Here is a 21,080-nt window from a genome sequence, read left to right as displayed (position 1 = left end):
AAAAAAAAAATCATGTTTCAAGTTTTAAAATGATGAAGCGGGCAGTATGAACACACATGGAACTCACCTGGCAAAGAAAAGGCCAGAGAGCCAATGAGGACGCAGGAGACAATCCACATTTCAGTGCTGAGCTGCTGCTGAGGTTGTGATCAGTGTCTGCACGATAGAGGAGGACTGAGTAAGACGGGCTTAGACTCTGTATTTACAAAACACCCAGAGCTCACTTTTAGTCTACAAACAGCTGTGAGGGAGGAGCCAGTTTATTAGGAACACCTCTTTCACTCATTGCACTCAGACGCAGGCCTGGGGTCAGCTGTTGCCTGCTGTGAGTGAAGAAATGATGCTAAACTTTTTTACTCTGTTTTGTTTTTGACACTTTCAATAATTCTGCAGCGCTCTGAAAGAACACTTAGATCAAAGAACTGATAATATTTGGGTATATAAATGTGCATATAATATTCTGTGCTTCAAGACATCACTTAAACAAATATTAAAGAAAAGTGATAGTCCCTGTTTAGATTTCATTATATTATATTTTTTAAGGAATGATCCACCCTGCATGACTGCCAATGTTTTGCATGCAGGGCCGACACAAATGATGGTTACTCATGTGCAGGCAACATATGCAGGACATTAAACTCTTAATCACAGATTCCACTGAAAAATTCATCCGGATCAGGAGAAGTGTGTTCTAGATCCAGCAGCAACGTGAAGAAGAGCTGCAGTGTGTGTGCCCAGAATGTGCAGGAAGACACAGCATGCATATAACAAGTGCAAGAAGTACAGATGCAACACACATAGAAGAAATGTGTTATACAGTCAGCATGAATAGATTGAATAGATTATTCTTCTATTTATGTTTGCCAAGGATAAACATAAACATAAACAAAGTCAGAGTGCTGCCCCCTGCTGGCTGTATTTATCCAACCTTTTCATCCACAGTCAGTTCAGTCAGCCTCTGATTCTGATTCGTTACAGCACTGCAATCCAGCTGAACCTGTCCCAAAGAAAGCAAAACACACACTGCGCCATGTTAAAGTAACTGCAGATGAAAACACCGGCACAGTCTACCTTTAACTCCCAGAGGAAACAGCATGACCTGAATCCCCTTATATTTGAAGTACAAATGGTCATAAAACATGTATTTAATCAGTATTAGAGAAGTAGAAGAAGGATTAGAAAACATAGACTCTGTTATGGGGTTGCTTAAATGTGTGAGAGTCTATTTGAATTCTGTTTGATTCATTTAATTTTATCAGCTAATGAACTGTTCAGCGTGAGAGTGAAGACCTTCAAATTCCTCGGCACCAACATCCTCATTGAGCATCTCACATGGACCCATAACACACAGCAGATCATCAACGACTCTTCTTCCCAAAAAGATGAGAAAATTTTGGATTTAACAAGTGCTACAAAGCACTTGTTTTATTATTTTCTATGCTCAGAGTTAAGTTTACTTTGGGTTTAGTTGTTATTTATTATTTATTTAGTTTTGTGAAGGGAACTGGCAAAGCAAGATTTTCATTGCTCTGCGTAACCACTTGTGTTTTTGGTGTATATGACAATAAAGCTTGTGAATCTTGAAGAAATCACAATAAAAATGTAATGATGTCAGCTATGGATCTTTCTTTTGATTAATTTCATGATGCGATGACCTCTGCCCTTTACTCAGCCTTCCTTCTGCACGTGTTCTGGGTTGCTGGTGGGTGGAGCGAGACCCATCAGTCCCAGATTGAAACAGCCTTGCTGGGTGCCGGGAGTAGCAGACAGAGCCACAAACTGCCAGTCTCATTACGTCTGTGACTCAGTATTTTCTAGTTCTGGACATTGTGGTGTTCGTTTTAAAAAAATATTATAATTCTTAGGTTCCTGGTTATTCATTTGCCAAGTTTAAAGTGTGTTTCTGTTAGCCTTCTGTTATTAGTGGCCTTAGTTGTCTAATCTTCTATATTTAGTCAGTCTTGTCCCCGTGTTTACTCTTGTCTCCCCAGTTTCTTTGTCCAGCTTGCGTGTCAGAGTCTCTGTCAGTGTGTTTCCAGTCTTATTTTGATTTGTCTCTTGTCCTGTATGCACTTTGTTCAGGTTCGCTTCCCCTTTGTCGTTATGTCTGATTTGTGTCTCCTGTGTTTCTACTTTTCCCATCCTATCGTTATCATGTGTATATCAGTCTCCCTCTGCTTGTTACTGCATTTTTCATGTTCTCTTGTTTATGCCAAGTTCCTTGCTTACAAGAGTCCTTGTTTCTAGTTTATCTTTTGTTTGCTACTTTTAGTGTTTCTTTGTACTTTATTTTTTAGTTCCGTTTCACAGCAAATAGAGCTGTTGCTTAAGTTATTTACTTCCTCCTATGTGTTCGGGTCCTACCCTTGCCTGCCACACTGACAAACTTGACACCAGTGAGCTTTGATCTGTTGAAAGGCGCATCTAGTGGTCATACTGGTACACATCATAAGTGATGTTTCCTGGGTTCTATGGGTGTTTCGGGCCTCTCAACATTACACGTCCTTACCTAGATGATCCAGCCCTGTCCCAGCAGCTTTACCCAATCACCACCACTTGTAACCCACAGCCAACTGGCAGCTGTCTCTTCTGCTCCTGTTGGAGTCCTGGTGGCTATACTTTTGTATGGTCCCCTCAGAACACCAGACTGAGCTTTACTGCTGGGCTTTGGGGATCAACTAGCCAACAGGATGGAGCCAACCGTGCTTCCACTGGTCCTTTATGAGCCTGGGCCAGCTTCCTTTTAAAGTGACTTTGTGTGAAAAGTCACTTTAAAACCATAGTGGAAAAATGCAGCTCAAGTTCAGACACGACTTCATCTCAAGGAGCAGAACAATGAGTCCACTGATAACATGTACACATTCCACTTTTTATTTCTACAGAAGTCTGGTGACACCGCAGTGTTACACTACACTGCAAATATGTTTTTACATGTTACCTGCAGGCCTGCACTTCACTCTACTGCTGCACATCAAACCTGAATGCAGGTTCCTCTGCACCAGCTGCAGTGTTTGCTAAGAAAGTGCAAACAGCCCAAATGAATAAAACAGGACAACAAAACTATTTTTTGTAATAATCAGAAATGACAAAGCTATTTTTTAAATAGTGTTTTCATGCTGATTTCAGGTTGTTGTTTTTTTTCATGGTTTTACTGAAACGCAAGCACCAATCAAGAAAATCTTGCATTATCATCAGTACTTAGACAATTAAGCAAACATCATGGCATCTGTTTTAAGCAGCTGCGAAAAAAAATGTGTTTTGGCGACAGCGTGCTAGTGAAGGGTCAGTCTTAAGTGGCTTAACAAGCAACAACAGCTGAAAATGGTGAGGAAGAATGATTGAAGAACTATTCCTCAAGGCCACTTTAAAACATCACAATAAAGTCTGGCTGCTTGGAGGCAAAATATATAGAGATGACATATGGCTCAAGACAGCAACATAGAGGGTGACAGATATCAGAGGTTTTTAATCACGCAGAGAAACAGTGAAGGGCACAAAGTTTGAACATCTTAAAGAAATTAAACAACCGATCAATGTAAAACATCTGTTCCTCCTCATGCACTGTTTCTAGATTCTATCAGTGGCCACGCCCCCTCGAAGGTTAAATCGTCTGTCATCAAGGAAGTTAAAAGTTTTTCAAGGCTGAAGGAGGAGAGATGTCTGCTGGTACATCTGCGTCACTCTGCTGCGGTTTGCTGTCTGCCTGCGTCTTGCTGGTCTCTGCAGGTGAGTCTGAGCAGGGTCTGGAACAGGAAACCAGTTCATTCCGCAAGTGTGTTTGCAACTGTTAGGCTTTAAGCTGCAGGAGTGAATATGCGATAACACTGCTGTTTTATATTTTCCGGTCTTTTGAAAATGCCTGTCAGTCTGTGTTCATGGATACTTTAAAACTTGTGCTAAAAAAAACTATAATGCGAGAGGAAGATCAGGTTTACAGAGTGAGGCATCTACACAAAAAATAAATAAATAAACATTTTAAAAAGTTGTAAATGATGTTTTGAATTAATAATTTATAGCTTATGTATTATTTATTTATAACAAAGTATTTTTGTAATATTTAGGAGAATTTAAACGGCAACATAATTTTTGTAAAGGTCAGTTTTTGTTTCTTGATATAAGCCTGCATAGCTATGGGTAGTGTCCAGCAGAGGGACCTGTCACGTAGTTAGCCACAAGCTGCACTTCCAGCTCAGACCCAATTTTGTGGCTCACATGTGCCACAATGCAGCTCTCAATGAAGCGTGAAGCAGCGTGATACAAGACAAAATTAAGGTACATGTTTTAAACTGTACTTTTCCTGGGAAAAATGAGAAGGCATTATTATGACTTATGACACTTGGAAGAAGGCAGCTAAAGAAATCAGAACAAAGTTAAAAATTTTGGCTCACCTGAAGAGCTAAATAATGGCAGTCATGACATAAGACATAAGCACGCTGTAGTACAACGGCATTATGAACCCATTCTAGCAGCCAATCCATGATTCCAGACATTGTTAAACGAACAGATGCTTGTGCAGTGCTTACAACTAACATTTGTGAAGTCATTGCTAAACGACAGGAAAATATTGAAAGGGAAAGAGTACAAGTGATGTTAAACAAAGGGGAATATGGTTCTGTGTTTGGTAATACCGAAACTGAAACATCATTCCCAGATGGTTCGGTTGCATACTCAAAGGCAGATTCTACTGGCAGTCATGAGGTGGAAGCAGAAGCTGAACTTGCAGCCAAAAGCCACAGAAGAAATACTGGCACAAGAAACCAAGATCAGACAAATGGAAATTGAGTGGAAATTAAAGGAATTGGAAACAAAAGCAAGGTTGGAGGAGGAGAAAACTAAACACTATCAGTTAAAGGCAGACAGTGAAGTGAAAGTAGCAGCTGCCCTAGGAAGAGCCTTTAGTGCTCAAAACGACATTGAAAGCCATGATCTAGCATCCTGCCACAACTTAGAAAATTCCGCAAATCTCCCCAACAGCGCGACACAACTTTTTTTTTTTGTTATCATCTATTGTCCACCTGGGCCTTACACAGAGTTTCTGCCTGATTTCTCAGACTTTTTATCTGATTTAGTTCTCAGCTCAGATAAAATAATTATTGTCGGTGATTTTAACATCCATGTAGATGCTAAAAGTGACAGCCTCAACATGGCATTTAATCTGTTATTCGACTCAATTGGTTTCTCTCGAAACGTAAAAGAACCCACCCACCACTTTAATCACACTCTAGATCTTGTTTTAACATATGGCATAGAAACTGAACATCTAACAGTGTTTCCTGAAAACCCTCTCCTGTCTGATCATTTCCTGATAACATTTACAATAATTGATTACACAGCAGTGGAGAGTAGACTTTATCACAGTAGATGTCTTTCTGAAAGTGCTGTAACTAAGTTTAAGAATATAATCCACCCACTGTTATCATCTTCAATGCCCTGTACCAACACAGAGCAGAGCAGCTATCTGAACGCTACCCCAACAGAGGTCGATTATCTTGTTAATAATTTTACCTCCTCACTGGCGATCGTGGCTCAAGAGTTGGGCGTTCGCCTTGTAATCGGAAGGTATCCGAGCCCCGGCTTGGATAGTCTCAGTTGTTGTGTCCTTGGGCAAGACACTTCACCCGTTGCCTACTGGTGGTGGTCAGAGGGCCCGGTGGCGCCAGTGTCCAGCAGCCTCGCCTCTGTCAGTGCGCCCCAGGGTGGCTGTGGCTACAATGTAGCTTGCCATCACCGGTGTTTGAATGGGTGGATGACTGGATATGTAAAGCGCTTTGGGGTCCTTAGGGACTAGTAAAGCGCTATATAAATACAGGCCATTTACCACTACGTACGACTCTGGATACTGTAGCTCCTGTGAAAACTAAGGTCTCTAATCAGAAGTACCTGACTCCGTGGTATAATTCTCAAACACATAGCCTAAAGCAGATGACTCGTAAGCTGGAGAGGAAATGGCGTGTCACAAATCTAGAGGATCATCATTTAGCCTGGAGAAATAGTTTGCTGCTTTATAAGAAAGCCCTCCACAAAGCCAGAACATCTTACTATTCGTCACTGATTGAAAAAAAAAAAAGAACAACCCCAGGTTTCTCTTCAGCACTGTAGCCAGGCTGACAAAAAGTCAGAGCTCTTTTGAGCCAACAATCCCTTTAACGTTAACTAGTAATGACTTCATGAACTTTTTCACAACTAAAATTTTTATCATTAGAGAAAAAAAATACCAACAATCATCCCACAGATGTAATATTGTCTACAGCTACTGTCATGGTCTGGCTGGTGGACCGTGGGGATGTGGGGAAAGGAGGACCCAAAACGCAGACTCTGCGATGCAAACAGTGCTCTTTATTTACAGTGAAAAGCTGTAAACACAATAACTCCCCGTTGCTCCCTTGAACCCTGTGTGCGTGCTTCCCCCCGACGTCTGTGCTCGTGCTCCCCGCTGTTGTGTTTCTGCACACCCCGTGCGTGCTGCCTTTCTGGACCACTCTTCCTCCTGCAGGGAAACCATAGAAGCAGCCGTCAACACTAACCTTCGGCGGGCATATATGAACAGCACTGACATATGCTGAGACACACACTAACTTAGTACGATAACTCAATGATCCCGCACCGGTGGGAGCTCCAACACTCTCCTAAGTAGCTCCCCCGACGAGCCCTGATCACCAACAGGTGTGGCAGAAACTTAAGGTGTGGCCAGTCCTCCCGCAGGGCCACACCCATCAGGCCTGCAGGTGGCTGTGCTCCATCCTCCAGCCACACCCACAGACATACACACCTACACACCCACACCCTGCCTATACATACGAGTGGAACACAGACTAACACAGCATTGTGCAGAAAAACACACACATCACCAAATAATAATAATACTACTACTACTAATAATTAGAGATGGCACGATACCACTTTTTTATGTCCGATACCGATATCATAAATTTAGATATCTGCCGATACCGATATGAATCCGATATAGTGTTTTTTAATCAACAAAACTGTTTTTTAAAATATCTTGCTGCATTTTGTATAAGTTCATACTCAAGTTTAAAACAACAACTACACTAAAGCTATTCTGTTATACCTGTATACAAAAAAAATATTTCATAGTTCAGCAATACTGATCAATCTAATAAACTTAGACCTACACCATCCTCCCTATTCTGGTATTTTAAAGAGTACTTAGCGTAAATATTAAGCAACCTAACTAATAGGGTTCCAACTCCCAGCAACAACAAAAATAAATAAATAAAAAATAGGGAACCACCCCTCACGCGCCACCTCATGATGCTTAATCGACGTAATCAACCTTAATTTGATGCAGTGTGAAAAAAAATGCACAGAAATCAATTATTTTTCAAGAAATATTAAATAGATTCAACATCTTTCTTCAACAAAATTGCAGACTGCACAGATGGTACCTTCCCAAAGTAAAAAGTACTATAGCTTACTAGGTATATATATATTAGACTTAATCACTATATACAGTAATTGATTTCTATTCATTTTACATCAAATTAAAACTTTGGGTGTCAGATAATTATTTATTAAAAGCTCGACATTTTAAATGAGAATAAGAAAGAAAAGTATGTCTTTGTGCCCCCTTTTCCCTGTTCATGCCCTATCGGCCCCCCCTGGCTAAACTTTGCTAGATCCGCCCCTGCACAGTTACCAGCCGTCAGCTACGTAGAAAAAGATCCTGGTGTAGAAATTAATATTTAAATAAATTGTAACAACAGCTTATCAAGCTTAAACGTGCTGCTGTTGTTCAGCCGCTGGTTTGCTCTTTCTGGCGCAAAGTGGACCAAAAACAAATGAGAGACGGACTCGCGACAGAAAAGCCGATCAGCTGATCATTTAAGCAGTTTCACGATTGAAGTAGCAGCCGGAGAGCGAGAGGCAGTCGCTCGTTAAGCTTAACGTGGGAATGCTTTACAAACATTCAGAGATGGACTTACACACTTGCTTTACTTCTCTCGGGGATAACTTTGTCGTAGATGAAATGCCAGGTTGCTAGCGAAGCTCCAAATGCTATCCAGACCACCGACGGGTCCCGCATGCCACAGCCGCTCTATCACGTGATGCATACTGCTCCGACTGCTAACGTTCTGAGGTGAGTTACGGCGTGTTGCAAGTTTTGTGAGGTGCTTTTGTGATATTTAATGGATCGGATTACATTTTTTATTTTTCTCCGATATCCGATCCAGTAATTTAGGTCAGTATCGGACCGATACCGATACGTAATATCGGATCGGTCCATCTCTACTAATAATAATAATAATAACAACAACATTCAAAACTGCTCAAGGACCCCCGAGTCCTCCAGAGCCGGGTCCGTGACAGCTACTCTTAGTACCATTGATGTTTTCTCCAATTGATCTTTCTGAGTTAACTTCAATAATTACTTCCTCCAAGCCATCAACGTGTCTTTTAGACCCCATTCCTACAAAACTGCTCAAAGAAGTCCTGCCATTAATTAATTCTTCGATCTTAAATATGATCAACCTATCTCTAATAATCGGCTATGTACCACAGGCCTTCAAGGTGGCTGTAGTTAAACCTTTACTCAAAAAGCCATCTCTAGACCCAGCAGTCTTAGCTAATTATAGGCCAATCTCCAACCTTCCTGCAGTGAAATAGGACACCCCCCCCCCCCCCGGCCCTTACACACACAACACAGACATCACATGGGGATACAGGTCGGAGATCGGTAGCGTTACAGAAAACAAACGCTGAAATATACACTACAATGGGAAAGTACAAGAGGAAAAAAAGAGACCTCTACTCTTGTTGGGCTCCTGGGAGGATAGCATGAGAACAGGAAACAAAAAAACTCCTCTGCACAAAAAAGCACATAAATGTCCAGAGCACAACAGTATGGAACACGTGACAAGCCACAGGGTCGGGTGGGGGGTGAAGAGTAATCCGACCCAAACACAGCAGCCATCCTGCCCAGCGCTACCATTCCACCGCGGGCTCAGACCCGCCGTGTTCCCAGGAAGGAACAAGCATCGAAGGCGCTTGGAAAGGGAGGGGGGATGAGTGTGTGCATATCAGTGTATATGTATGTGTGCGCGTGTCCAGAGTTCAGCTGAGACAGTGTCCTTCGCCCTGCTAGGCTAAGTAAACAGTCTGCCAGCCAACCCAGGTGGCCTTGCATGGAATGGGAAGGAACAGTCTAAACACAGTCGTTATCAGGGTGTTTTTTGTTCGGCTCCAGCCTTGCAACCGCAGCTGGCACCGAAAGGGTATCCGCATGAAGTGATGGTGGTTTTTACTTTAGTGCGAACAACTCATATGAATTTTAAAGCAGTTCTACAGTCCAACACTGGTCTCTCAATCTCCCGTTGGAGAGCCGTGAGCTTCGCCATACTTGCGTTCTGTGATGTTGTCATTCTTGTGCTCAAAGAGCCGATTCTGAGAACTCACGACCACAGTGAGCCTCCCCAAGGTGTAATCCAGTCTGCACTCAGAGATCTTATTATGAATATTCGCAGCAGCCGTAGCTTTTCCAAGATCTTATCCATGCTGCACTCAATGAGCCCATTTTGAGAAACTCACGCCTCTCCCATCGTTTCAATCCCAGCGGGCAGCCTTGTGGGGGTTTCTTAAATCTTCGATAAGTCAGGGCCAAGCCAGCTCTGATCAGCCAGAACGCCTGTTACCATGGTTCCGAATAGGTAGATATCTTCAGCACTTAGGCTCACCCAAGCCCAAACTTCTCGTTGAGAAAGGGGTGTCAATTGCATTTAGGGACCAGTTGATCAAATCCATAATTCCTCTTTTAGGTTTTAGAGAACAGACTGTGAGAGAATGTTCCAGGGTAAAGTAATACAAAAAACACGAGACTAGACAAGGACATAAAAGGCTAAGCAGGGAAGCTAAGGGAGAGGAGGAGAGGAGAAAAGTGGGACCGCCTTCGTCAAGAGCAATGGCTTATTTGAAGAGTTTCAGTCAGGTTTCAGAGCTCATCACAGCACAGAAACAGCTTTAGTGAAGGTTACAAATGATCTTCTAATGGCCTCTGACAGTGGACTCATCTCTGTGCTTGTCCTGCTAGACCTTAGTGCAGCGTTCGATACTGTCGACTATAATATCCTATTAGAGCGATTAGAACATGCTGTAGGTATTACAGGTACTGCACTGCAGTGGTTTGTATCATATCTATCTAATAGACTCCAGTTTGTACATGTAAATGGAGAGTCCTTTTCACACACTAAGGTCAATTATGGAGTTCCACAGGGTTCAGTGCTAGGACCAATTCTGTTTACATTATACATGCTTCCTTTAGGCAGCATCATTAGAAGACATAGCATACAGTTTCACTGCTATGCTGATGACACCCAGCTCTATCTGTCCATGAAGCCAGATAACACACACCAATTAGTTAAACTGCAGGAATGTCTTAAAGACATAAAGACTTGGATGGCCGCTAACTTTCTGCTTCTTAATTCACCTGGTCCAGTCACCAGTCACCTTTCTCACTCACTATGTGTTAATAGACCTCTTTGCATTGAATCATAGCATGTCTTTATCCTGTCTTCCTTCTCTCACCCCAACCTTTTTAACAGCCTACAAGTTTTTTTGTTTCTTTGTAAATATGGCCCTAAATATCAATGAGACCCTTTAAATGTTACATAATGTTATATAATTATAAAATGTTTCCTTCAGTGACAACTTTTATTCAAGATTTAGCACATGCATGTTTCCAAATTTCAGCAACATTTTGAATGCAGGGGTATTTTTACAGAGTGGCTTTGTTTTCAAATGTGAAATATAAATATATCCACACTGCACATCAAACACACAACTCGCTCCCGAGAGAGTATATTTATTAACAGTGTCAGGATCTTACACTTTGAGTTTTCTTGTGTCCTTGTGATTTTCTATTATGATTTGTTCTAAGTTCACTTAGTTGCCCTAGTTTAGTGTCTTAGTTTGAGTTTCTTGTATTCTCTCTAAATTTCCTGTGTTACGTTTAAGGTCCGCATCTTGGTGTCAGTGTTTTTAGTTTCGTGTCCTCTCCATCCTGTCATGTGTAAATTCCTCAGCTGTGTTCCCTGTTTGATTCCACTTCCCTCATTATCTTCTGTGTATTTATGTCAAAGTCTCCCTCTGTTCCATGTCGCGTCGTCCCTCAGTGTTGTGTGCGTTTCCCAGTGATTTCCCTGTGCCTCCTTGTGAGTTAGTTTTAGTTCATCCCAGTGTACTTTTGTATCGCCCTTTTCCTTTCTGTTAATAAAGCCGTGCTTTGAGTTCATGCACGTGTGGAGGAAAACCTTTTTCTCTTAGATTCTTCCTCTGATTGGCTGCTGGATAGGTAAACAGTCGTACTTTGATCCATTTAACCTCTCTGCTCTGTGTTGTTTCCTCTTTCAGTCCATAGAAACATCACGGTTGAGCCCGGACAGAACGTCACTCTGCCATGTCGAGCTCCAAACAACACCTCGTCCATCTGCGTAGCAGAGTGGAGCAGGGCTGACCTCGGGACAGATTATGTTCTTTTTTACAGAGAGAAGCGAATTGATCCAGACAACCAGCATCCATCCTTTGTGAACCGGGTAGATCTGCAGGATGGGGAGATCAAAGATGGAGACGTGTCTTTGATTCTGAAGCATGTGAGGGCGAACGACACTGGAACGTACCATTGTCGTGTCGTTAAATGCCGTCAACGGCAGAGTCTTAATATTCCAACTCCCCCCATCAGCAGCATCCAGCTGACTGTTGTTGATCCTTCAGGTGAGTGAGTAGAGTTCAGTATGTGTGTGTGATCAGAGGTGAAGCTGCTTCCTGGTTGTTGATCAGACTTTGTAGAAAGCTGCTGGGTCTACTGTACTATGAAGAAAGTTGAACTTACCCAGTATACTGTCTGTTGAAACATCTACCCAGGTTTTATCAGTTCAGCTGAGAGCGTGTTCAGAGGGGGTGTACGGGATGGGGTTGGCACTGATCACAAACTGGGATTTTTATCTTTCCTTGTAAAGAAAATATTGAAAATCATGCAGCGTCAGTAAACCCACTCAACAACAGAGTGATGTTGTTTTATATGGTATTTTTTGGATGTCCAGTTTTGGTCCACTGAAGGGGCTGTTGTGGATGTCTTTTCAATGTCAAACTTTATATTCATTATAGGCTCTGCTGTAGGATGTTTTCTGTGTGAAGGAATGCAGAGTTATCAGCAGACAGCTGCAAGATGGCGTGTGAATGTCATAGTACAGGCCTCAGGTCTGTGATCACATACCTGACAGCTGACACCTGTTTCTTACCTCCAGGTCTACAAGGAGGCGTCAGCAATGGAGGAAGCATGATTGCATGTGTTGGACTTATAGCTGGTCTGTTTGTTCTTGTTGGTGAGTTTTGATCCGTAGAAAACCTGCCTGGAGCTGAAATGTCTTGGAATTTTAAAAAAAATGTTTATCTTTAATTTTCCAGCTGAACTCTGAGTCAACACTGTTGTCATTCAGGATTTGAAAGATTCCCACAACTGGAAAGATTCCAATGAATGTCAAACCCACTCGTCGTCACGCTCATCAACCAACAGGAGGTGATGTTATAATAGAAAATTCAGTGATAGCAAATTGTGTTTTAATTCAGAGAAGCAACACGTTTTGATAATATTTAGGTTAGCAGCACTGATCCTGCGTTCAAACCTGAGCAGGACCCTCCCACCAGTGCAAACAAATGTTAATTTACTGTAACTTTTAACCCTTGACCTTTATTTGTTGAACTACAAAAGTCCAGCTTGTTCATTATTCTCTGCAATGTCACGAGCCATTAAAAATCAGATGAAAAGTTTTGCAGTAACATGTGTCCTACATTTATTTTGTATTTTTTAAATGTAACATTTCATTTTTACTGTGTACTGAAAACAACAGCTGAATATAATGCATAATGCTGTGAGAAGTCTTTTTTTGTCTGAATGTTTAATCTGATTTAGACTTTGATCTAAACCCTGGATTCATCAAAAAAAATGAGTACTAAGGGAAAAACACAATTACAGCTTATCACTGTCTGACAGAAAAAGGTTTATAAATCTGGCTTCTTATCATGTTTGTGTAGTGTGCTTGGCTCTAAGTCACCATTCTGACATCCATCTGTGATGAAAGACAATCCCAGGAAGCTCTTATTACAGAGTGAAGAGTACCACTGCCTAACTGGAGGGTTGTCACAGTTGGTGCATGGCTGTTATTGCACAGTGATTACCAACAGCATACACGTAAATGTAAATTTATAATACATGAGCTTATAAAGACAGACACAGGCCTGCAGTAATGAGTTATAACACATTTTTATTTATTTAAATAATACCTTCTGCTCAGAGTTCTCCTCTCTGTGTGGTTTTATTTCCTGTGATTTCAGTTTCAGTCTGTTTCAGTTAAACAGACTGAGCCCTGGTACTAACATGACTTTAAAGTTGTTACTCTGAAGATACTCTGAACTTCTTTCTGTACACAGATCTGTGTCTGTAACTGAGGTTGACCTTTGCCACCAGAGGGAGAATACAGTAAAAATACAGTAACTGACTTCAGCTCAAGCCCAGACAGGACTGTGCCTGTAGGCACCAGTGAAATATGCACTTTTATTTCTAATTAAGTCATTTCACTTATGCATGAATACCCCAGTCTTTCATTCCCCTGCAGACATTTGGATCAGGCAGTGTCTGAGTTTTTCATAAACAGTAGGTCACATGAAGCCTGCTCATTTTGCTGCAATGTTTAAAATGTTTCACTTAGTTTAAGAATGATCAGTTAACCTGATGTGGGTGAATAACCCCACTAAACCATCTTAGCATAGGTTGTATTGTAAAGCTCTACTCCCAAAAAATACAAAAAGAGCTTAGTGTACTTGTTCTGCTATGAAACTGGGCAACCAAAAAGAGCTGTGGGCTCCTCATTCAGTTTGTATGTGTGGAAAACCTGCGAGTGTGGACAAAGAGATTTTTCTGGATTTTCTTATTCCAGTGATAAGATAAGATGACCTTTATTAGTCCCGCAGGTGGGAAATTTGCTTCATTACAGCAAAAGTGCAAAGCTTTGTAGCAGAAATTAGAAAACACTGGAATGCAATAAAATAAAATATATGATATGATATGAAGGGATATGTTTTTGGCATTATTTCTGTAAGCAGTTGCAAATCTAAATCTTCTGTCAGTTACCCCAACCTTCATCAGCAATGACACCTGTACCACATTCAGACGAAACACCGCTTCCCAGCTTTACCGGTTTAGTTAATGAGAGAAATGTGTCTAATGAGGTTTTGTCTCCAGATTGTTGAAATGCCATCTTTTTGCCATAAAAAACTGACTTGTAGTGAAAAAAGAGAAAGAAAATCACATTTCTTTGGCCAGAACTGTACACAGTTGAATATTTTACTGGTGCTTCTGAACATCATTGAATTGGCTTTGATTCATTATATTCTGGAAAACAGCAGGATTGTTATTTTTTGATGCAGGGTGGTGGGATAAAACCTTGTGTAAGCTTATATTCCTGCAACATCCTCAGATGATCCATTTGCTTACACTTGTCCAAGTTAGGGTCACGGGCTGGGTGCTGGAGTCTACTCCAGCTGTCACAGGACATCACAGACAACCATTCACACTCACACCTTTAGAATAACCAGTTTACCTAACATGAAAATTCCACACAGAAAGACAGTGCTACCTACCATGCTGCCCATCCTCTGACCGTGAGAAGAGTCTGGATGCAGCCAAAATCTCGTTCTTTTTGTCACTACCCACAGCTCGTGACGATAGGTGAGGGTAGGAACGTATATTGACATGTAAATTGAGAGTTTCACTTTTACACTCAGCTCTCTCTTCACCACAACAGGTATAGGGTCCACATCACTGCGTCCGCAGCACCAATCCATCTGTCGATCTCCAGCTCCCTCCTCCCGTCACTCGTGAACAAGACCCCGAGATACTTAAACTCTTCCAATTGGGGCAAAAACTCGTCCCTGACCCGGAGTGGGAACTCCACCCTTTTTCCGGCTCAGGACCATGGCCTCAGATTTGGAGGTGCTGATCCTCATTCCCACCGCTTCACACTCGGCTGTGAACCGTTCCAAGGCGAGCTTGAGGCCATCACCCGATGAAGCCAACAGAACCACATCATCTGCGAAAAGCAGAGATGAGATTCTGAGACCACCCAAGTGAAAGCCTTCCGCCACTTGGCTACGCCTATAAATTCTGTCCATAAAAATTGCAAACAAAATCAGTGACAAAGGGCAGCCCTGGCAGTGCCCATCACCCATCAGGAACAAATCCAACAAATGGATTCTGTTCTGTTCTTGTCTGTGAAGTGGAGCAACACAGTTTGAAAGTATTCAGTTTGTGAAACTGTGAAAGAGGTATTTCCACAAGAGGCTATATTGATGGAAATGGTGATCCTGAAATTCTTTGGAGAGGCCAAGGCTGCGACATGGAAAAGGAGACAGAAAGTTGCCCAGATGGCACATGCTCCACTTTGTGTGAGGGTAGATTTTGGTGCATCCTCTTCACAGACATGTTTCTCTGTACTTAAGCCTGAAATACAGTTTGGAAAGATATTTGTGACTTACAATGCGCAGAGGAAGACCTGGCATTGTTCAAAGCCACAAATATCATGTCCTCATAAAACACATTGCTAAATAGCATCTCTTTCAGACACAGACAGACCTCTTCCAGTCAAATGTGCTACAATCATCAGGCCCCCCATCACCGATGACCCAGGAGGGTTCTTCCTGTGAGGACAATGCTGCTGTGGAAAGGAGTATATGCTATATATTTAAAGAGAAGAAAAATCCTCAATCTCTTGCAGAAGATGTCATGTCACAGCAACCTGAACATCAGAAACAGCTCTTTCCTTTGTGCTAGGTGTGCCCAGACCACCTTAAACTTGACGAGGCTGTTCAAATTACAGGATTGTCCACATTATTGTCAGCATGATGGGAATGATTGGGAGTAAGTTGTAATGAATCAGATTAAATCTCAGTGTGGAATTATGACTTTTAATTGCGTTTTACGATAGTTACGGGTCAGAGTATCTGTTAAGAATAACAAGTATCTCTTAAAATGTTTCCAATAATGAAACATTTCAATATAATGTAGACAAAAACGAAAAATAAAAAGATAGTTACGGATCAGGACTCCCCGATCCGTACCACGCATGTGCAGGGGTTTTCTTCTTCTTCTGTTCGTTTAATGGCAGTTTACTCCCCAGTGTAAGAGGATACTGCCACCTGCTGACCGAGCGAATGAACCCTTTTGTAAACTGAATTAGCGTCATTACAACCCCTGTGTGGCCCTGGGACCATAAATGGTCCCTTTAGGTTTTCAGGTACAAGCCATTTGCACTGTGTTGAATGGAATATAGCCAAATCCTCTAAAAAAAAACTTGGCATAATTTCATTTCAAAATTCAAGTCTGACTTCCTTAAATTAGCTTCAGTGGCTAAGCTAACAATACACATCCTCTCCGAGCCCTGGGGACCATTTTTGGCCCATTGACTTCCATTATAAACGCTATTTTTCACTGCAGAATTATTACCATTAATGTCTTGGTGATTACTTATGTTTCCGTTTCGTTTTGGTCTATGGGCCTTAGAGTTGTAATTTTTTTATTTGTCCACCGGGTGGCGCCCTTGCTCCACATTTGATCCCGGCTGGAAAACAGCGGGCTGCTTAGACAGACCTGCGGGAAACGAAGCCTCATTTCCGGCGTGCAGCAGCGGCTTCGCCCGCTGATCGGGCGGGACCATTTTCGGCCCCTAGGACGTGAGAGGGTGCATTTTTTTTTAGTCAACAGGAAATGACGTATTTGTTGTCACGTGGTATCGGACGTGTGTGCTTAGAATTGTAATTTTTTTATTTGTCCATCATGTGGCGCTCTTGTTTCACATTTGACGCCTGCTGGAAAATACAAGTTTTACAGAGGAAAATCCCACATTCAAAGCAGTGTCTTTCTGCTCAAATGATGAGTTTGGATCATCATCAATGTGTGTGTGTGTGTCTTAAAAAAAATAAAGGAGTGTGTGTCTAACCTCAGAATCAAAGAGTGTGTGCCTAATTTAAAACGTTTTCTCCTTTTGAAGTCTGCAGTTCAGTGCACCCTGCAATGTAAACAAATCAAATATGAAACGAATACCAAAGCCAAATTAGACTTGTTTTGTCTGCAAGCTCGGGTTGTTTGTGCAGCTGCACTAAAACCGTGGTTATAAGAATGAGCAGTAGCTGGGAGTAATCTTTTTCACAATGGCAAGACGGTACAACGCGGAGGAAGCCCTGCGACTCATCATGGACCCCGACAGCGAGGAAAGTGCCCCATCCTCGGGGGATGAATCGGATACTTCTTCAGAGGAGGAAACGGAGGAGCAGGAGTCCGGTTCCGACTCATATGGATCGGAGTCCGAAAGTGAGAGCGGAGAGGAAGAATCAGCGGGGTGGATCTCAAAAAATGGAACACGGTGGTCACCTACGAACGCTGAGACGTTCCGCTACGTTCCAGCGGCCACGGGACGCACCGGACCCACTTTATACGCCCTGGCCCGGATCAGTGACCCACTATCCAGCTTTTCCCTTTTCCTCACGGATGACATTATCCAGCACATCGTGTCAATGACCAATCTCCAGGGGAGACGTGCTATGGCTGACTGGAGGGACGTGGACAGCGATGAGCTGCGTGCCTATGTCGGACTAATAATTCTGGCCGGTGTTTATCGTTCCCGAAACGAAGCCACGATCAGCCTCTGGAGCGAGAAATCCGGCCGGGTGATTTTTCGTGCAACCATGTCGGAGAAAAGGTTTCGCCACATCACCAGAGCTGTGCGATTCGACGACAGACTTGCGAGACCAACACACTCTGACGACAAACTGGGTCCATTTCGCAAGATCTGGGACATGTGGACCCATCGTCTCGAAATGATGTTCCTCCCAAACAAAGACATTTGCGTGGACGAACAGCTTGTCCGATTCAAAGGGAGGTGCAGCTTCAGGCAGTATATGCCCAAAAAGCCGGGGAGGTATGGACTGAAGGTATGGGCGGTGTGCGACGTGGAGACGTCTTATGCCTGGAGGCTGCAGCTGTACACGGGCAAAGCAGCCACTGGGCGCGCTGAGACCAACCAGGGTATGCGAGTGGTTCTGGAGCTGACGGAGGGGCTACAGGGACACAGCGTCACCTGTGACAATTTTTTTACTTCCTACCCTCTGTCAGTGGAGCTGCTGAGGAGAACAAATACCCTGGTTGGCACCATTCGGAAGAACAAGCCCGAGCTTCCGCCAGAACTGCTGCAGACAAGGGGGAGAGGAGTTTTTTCCTCCGTGTTTGCTTTCACCTCCACGCATACGGCCGTCTCATACGTCCCTCGCCGCGGCAAAAATGTGCTCCTGTTGAGCTCCAAACACCGGACTCCAGGAATCTGCGACGGACCCAAGAGAAAGCCGCACATAATAAGGGATTACAACAGATGCAAGGGAGGTGTGGACAAACTCGATCAGGTAGGTGTCAGCATCAGTTGCGCACAAATTTATTCATTCTTGCTCATATATTCTTGTGTAAAATATACGTAGGTTTAATGTTTTTGTGTGTGTGTGTGTGTGTGTGTTTTGTGTTTTTATTAGGCTGTTAACGACTACAGCTGTAGGAGGCGGACGAGACGGTGGCTGTTAGCCCTTTTCCACCATCTGCTTGACATTTCTCTTTATAATGGCTATGTCCTGTGGACCGCGGTGGACCCAGCTTGGCAGCGAAATAAAGGTTACAGGAGGAGGGTCTACATAGAGCAGGTTGGAGAAGCCTTAGTGCAACCATGCATTGCTAGGAGAGAGCGACTTCCCCGCTCTGTCCTCACAGCAGAGTTTGTAAGACAGGCGCAGGCCGCTGCTTCTCCCGATGCTGCAGATCCTTCTCCCGATGCTGCAGATCCTTCTCCCGGTCCCTCTGCAGCCATCAAACCAAAGCTCAGGAGGCAATGTCAGCTGTGCCGAGGAAAAAGAAAGAGGGTCTACAGCGTCTGCCACAAATGTGGGAACGTGACATGCAGGGACCACAGCCTGACCACCTGCAGGAACTGCTCCACCTGAGCAGGACTGCCCCCCAGCCGATCCCCCCCCCCCCCCCCAGCCGATTCCCCCTCACTCCCCTCCAGCCCCCACTCTCACTCATACCTTTCCCCATTCCAAATATTCCAGTATATGTTCATTGTTATATAGTTCTAAAAATAAATGTTTTCTTGTTCAAAGTGATCTTGTATTTTTATTTTCATATTTTTTTATTTTAGAACACAACAAGGTAATAGTATATAGTGGTAATAAGCAATAAGTAAATAATAAGTGCTAATAAGCAAAAAGTGAAAACATGATCACCATTTATTACATTTACTGTGCTCCTAGAAAAAAATAGTAATAGCGGCGACCCAACCACTTTGCCCCGGGGCTGCTCGACACATACCCGCGAGAGAGGCACTCCTCCCGGGGTGCAGCAGCAGCTTGGCCCGCTGATCGGGCGGGACCATTGTCGGTCCCTAGGGCCGTGAGAGGGTGCATTTTTTTTTTTTTAGTCAACAGGGAATGACGTATTTGTTATCACGTGGTATCGGACGTGTGTGCTGGAAAAAGGGGTCCCCGGTGATTGTGCCCCGGTAATCGTCGCGACTTACCCCGGCAAGATGCACTGTTTTCGGCCTAGAGGAGGAGCATTTGCCGCCTGGAGACCATTTTCTGGTCCTAAAAAAAAAAAACCAAAAAGGCGATCGAAATGAATGTTGGTGCCAATCTTTAGTCCATCTAAAGGCCTAATTATAATAACAATTGAATATTACTTCAAATGTTTTTTTTGGAAAATATTTAGTTTTTTGTAAAAAAAAAACAGGGCGCTCATGTAATAAAACTGGGATTTAAAGGGTTAAAACAACGAAAATATAATTAAAACTTTATATGAATATTTCAGGGAGAAGTAGTTTTAAAAGACTGACCAATTTAAAGTGGAAAAAAATATGAATATATAATCTTTTTATTGCACTTTTTGGGGCGGGACCATTTTTGGTCCCCAGGGCTCGGAAGGGATGCATTAGTGATAGTCGAGTGTGTTTATGCTTGTCTGTGTGGAGAGGATTGTTGGAATACTGATGATGATGTCTGCTATCACTGTCAATTGTCAGTAAACACTTCATCTGGTTGAGGAATCTTCACGTGACATATTACAAAGTCTGTATTATTAACTCTGTAATTAGGCGCCATTCTTCTTATTTTACGGCGCTGTTGTTCAATCGGGGAACGCTCTCTGTTGAGAAGAAAAGCATGAATTTGTTTGTATACAGATTATCCATTGTTTAAATGTCCTGGTAGTCGAAAAGGAGGCAGAGCTGCTGAGAAATGCCAGGAGCTAACTGGGCGCTAACCGTATCATTCAAATATATTGAATGTCGCAATGCTGGCAAAGAGAGGAAGTGATGTAAGATTTGCGCATGCGGGGTACCGATCGGGTTTCCGGTACGGATCGGGTAGCGACAAGCGCGAACGATCGCATGTCCGCCATTACCTGCCTGAAACCGGAAGTGACGTCATTTTCGCCGAAAATGTGTTTTACTTGTAGGCCTTAAAAGCCTATACTGGTGTTTTTATAAGTCATGTTTGACTTTATGCTTTTCTGAATAGTTTCTGTGATGCTAAGAACTCAAATTGCACTGCTTTAAATAGTTTATTTTGATGCACATGCTGTTTTCTTTGCAAATTTGCATCATAAGATTGTTTTTCGTTTTTTCTGCATTATATAAAAATTGGTGTATCTCAAAAATAAAACTATGAAGACACTCAAAATAAATTTCCTGTGGTTGTAAACTACTTTTTTTGCAACTTTTTTGTATTTAAAGTTTTGAGGGATAAACCTCTTAAATTTCTCCAAGTAGAAATATATGTAAAAAACAAAACAAAAACGATTTTAAATTTTTTTGTAGTTTATTGCACTTTTTTGCAATTTATGTAGTTACTATGGACTTAATGCATACATATTATTAAAATGTGGGCTATAACAGTTGTATTGATGTATAGCAACTTTAAATGCTCCCTAAATGGCACTACAGCCTGTAAAAATATAAAGTAAGCTCTGGCGGCCTTGG

The 21,080-nt window shown here is 42.6% G+C and overlaps 1 protein-coding gene across 1 annotated transcript; it reads left to right on the top strand.

Moving 5' to 3' along the window:
- Positions 1–3,654: 3,654 nt before the first annotated feature.
- Positions 3,655–12,725, top strand: LOC147334411 (butyrophilin-like protein 2). The gene is made up of 4 exons (XM_086272039.1): positions 3,655–3,726; positions 11,368–11,727; positions 12,261–12,338; positions 12,421–12,725. Exons 1-4 carry the CDS (start codon positions 3,657–3,659, stop codon positions 12,429–12,431), a joined length of 519 nt encoding a protein of 172 aa, XP_086128165.1. The 5' UTR covers positions 3,655–3,656; the 3' UTR covers positions 12,432–12,725.
- Positions 12,726–21,080: the final 8,355 nt, after the last annotated feature.

The sequence above is a fragment of the Aulonocara sp. 'chitande type north' Nkhata Bay genome, linkage group LG3, assembly GCF_057382095.1.
Source record: "Aulonocara sp. 'chitande type north' Nkhata Bay isolate Kocher_YH1m ecotype deep benthic linkage group LG3, A_spYH_male_GT1.1, whole genome shotgun sequence".
In the NCBI taxonomy this organism is placed as follows: domain Eukaryota; kingdom Metazoa; phylum Chordata; class Actinopteri; order Cichliformes; family Cichlidae; genus Aulonocara; species Aulonocara sp. 'chitande type north' Nkhata Bay.
The sequence above is the reverse complement of the archived record's forward strand: the minus strand, read 5'-3'. Positions and strand labels throughout refer to the sequence as shown.

What these genes read in the sequence shown, in the direction of transcription:
- LOC147334411 (XM_086272039.1), top strand. Translation starts at nt 3,657, where the DNA reads ATGTCTGCTGGTACATCTGCGTCACTCTGCTGCGGTTTGCTGTCTGCC. An exon ending in CGTCTTGCTGGTCTCTGCAG is followed by an intron (nt 3,727 to 11,367) that starts GTGAGTCTGAGC and finishes TTCCTCTTTCAG; the next exon opens with TCCATAGAAACATCACGGTT. An exon ending in GACTGTTGTTGATCCTTCAG is followed by an intron (nt 11,728 to 12,260) that starts GTGAGTGAGTAG and finishes TCTTACCTCCAG; the next exon opens with GTCTACAAGGAGGCGTCAGC.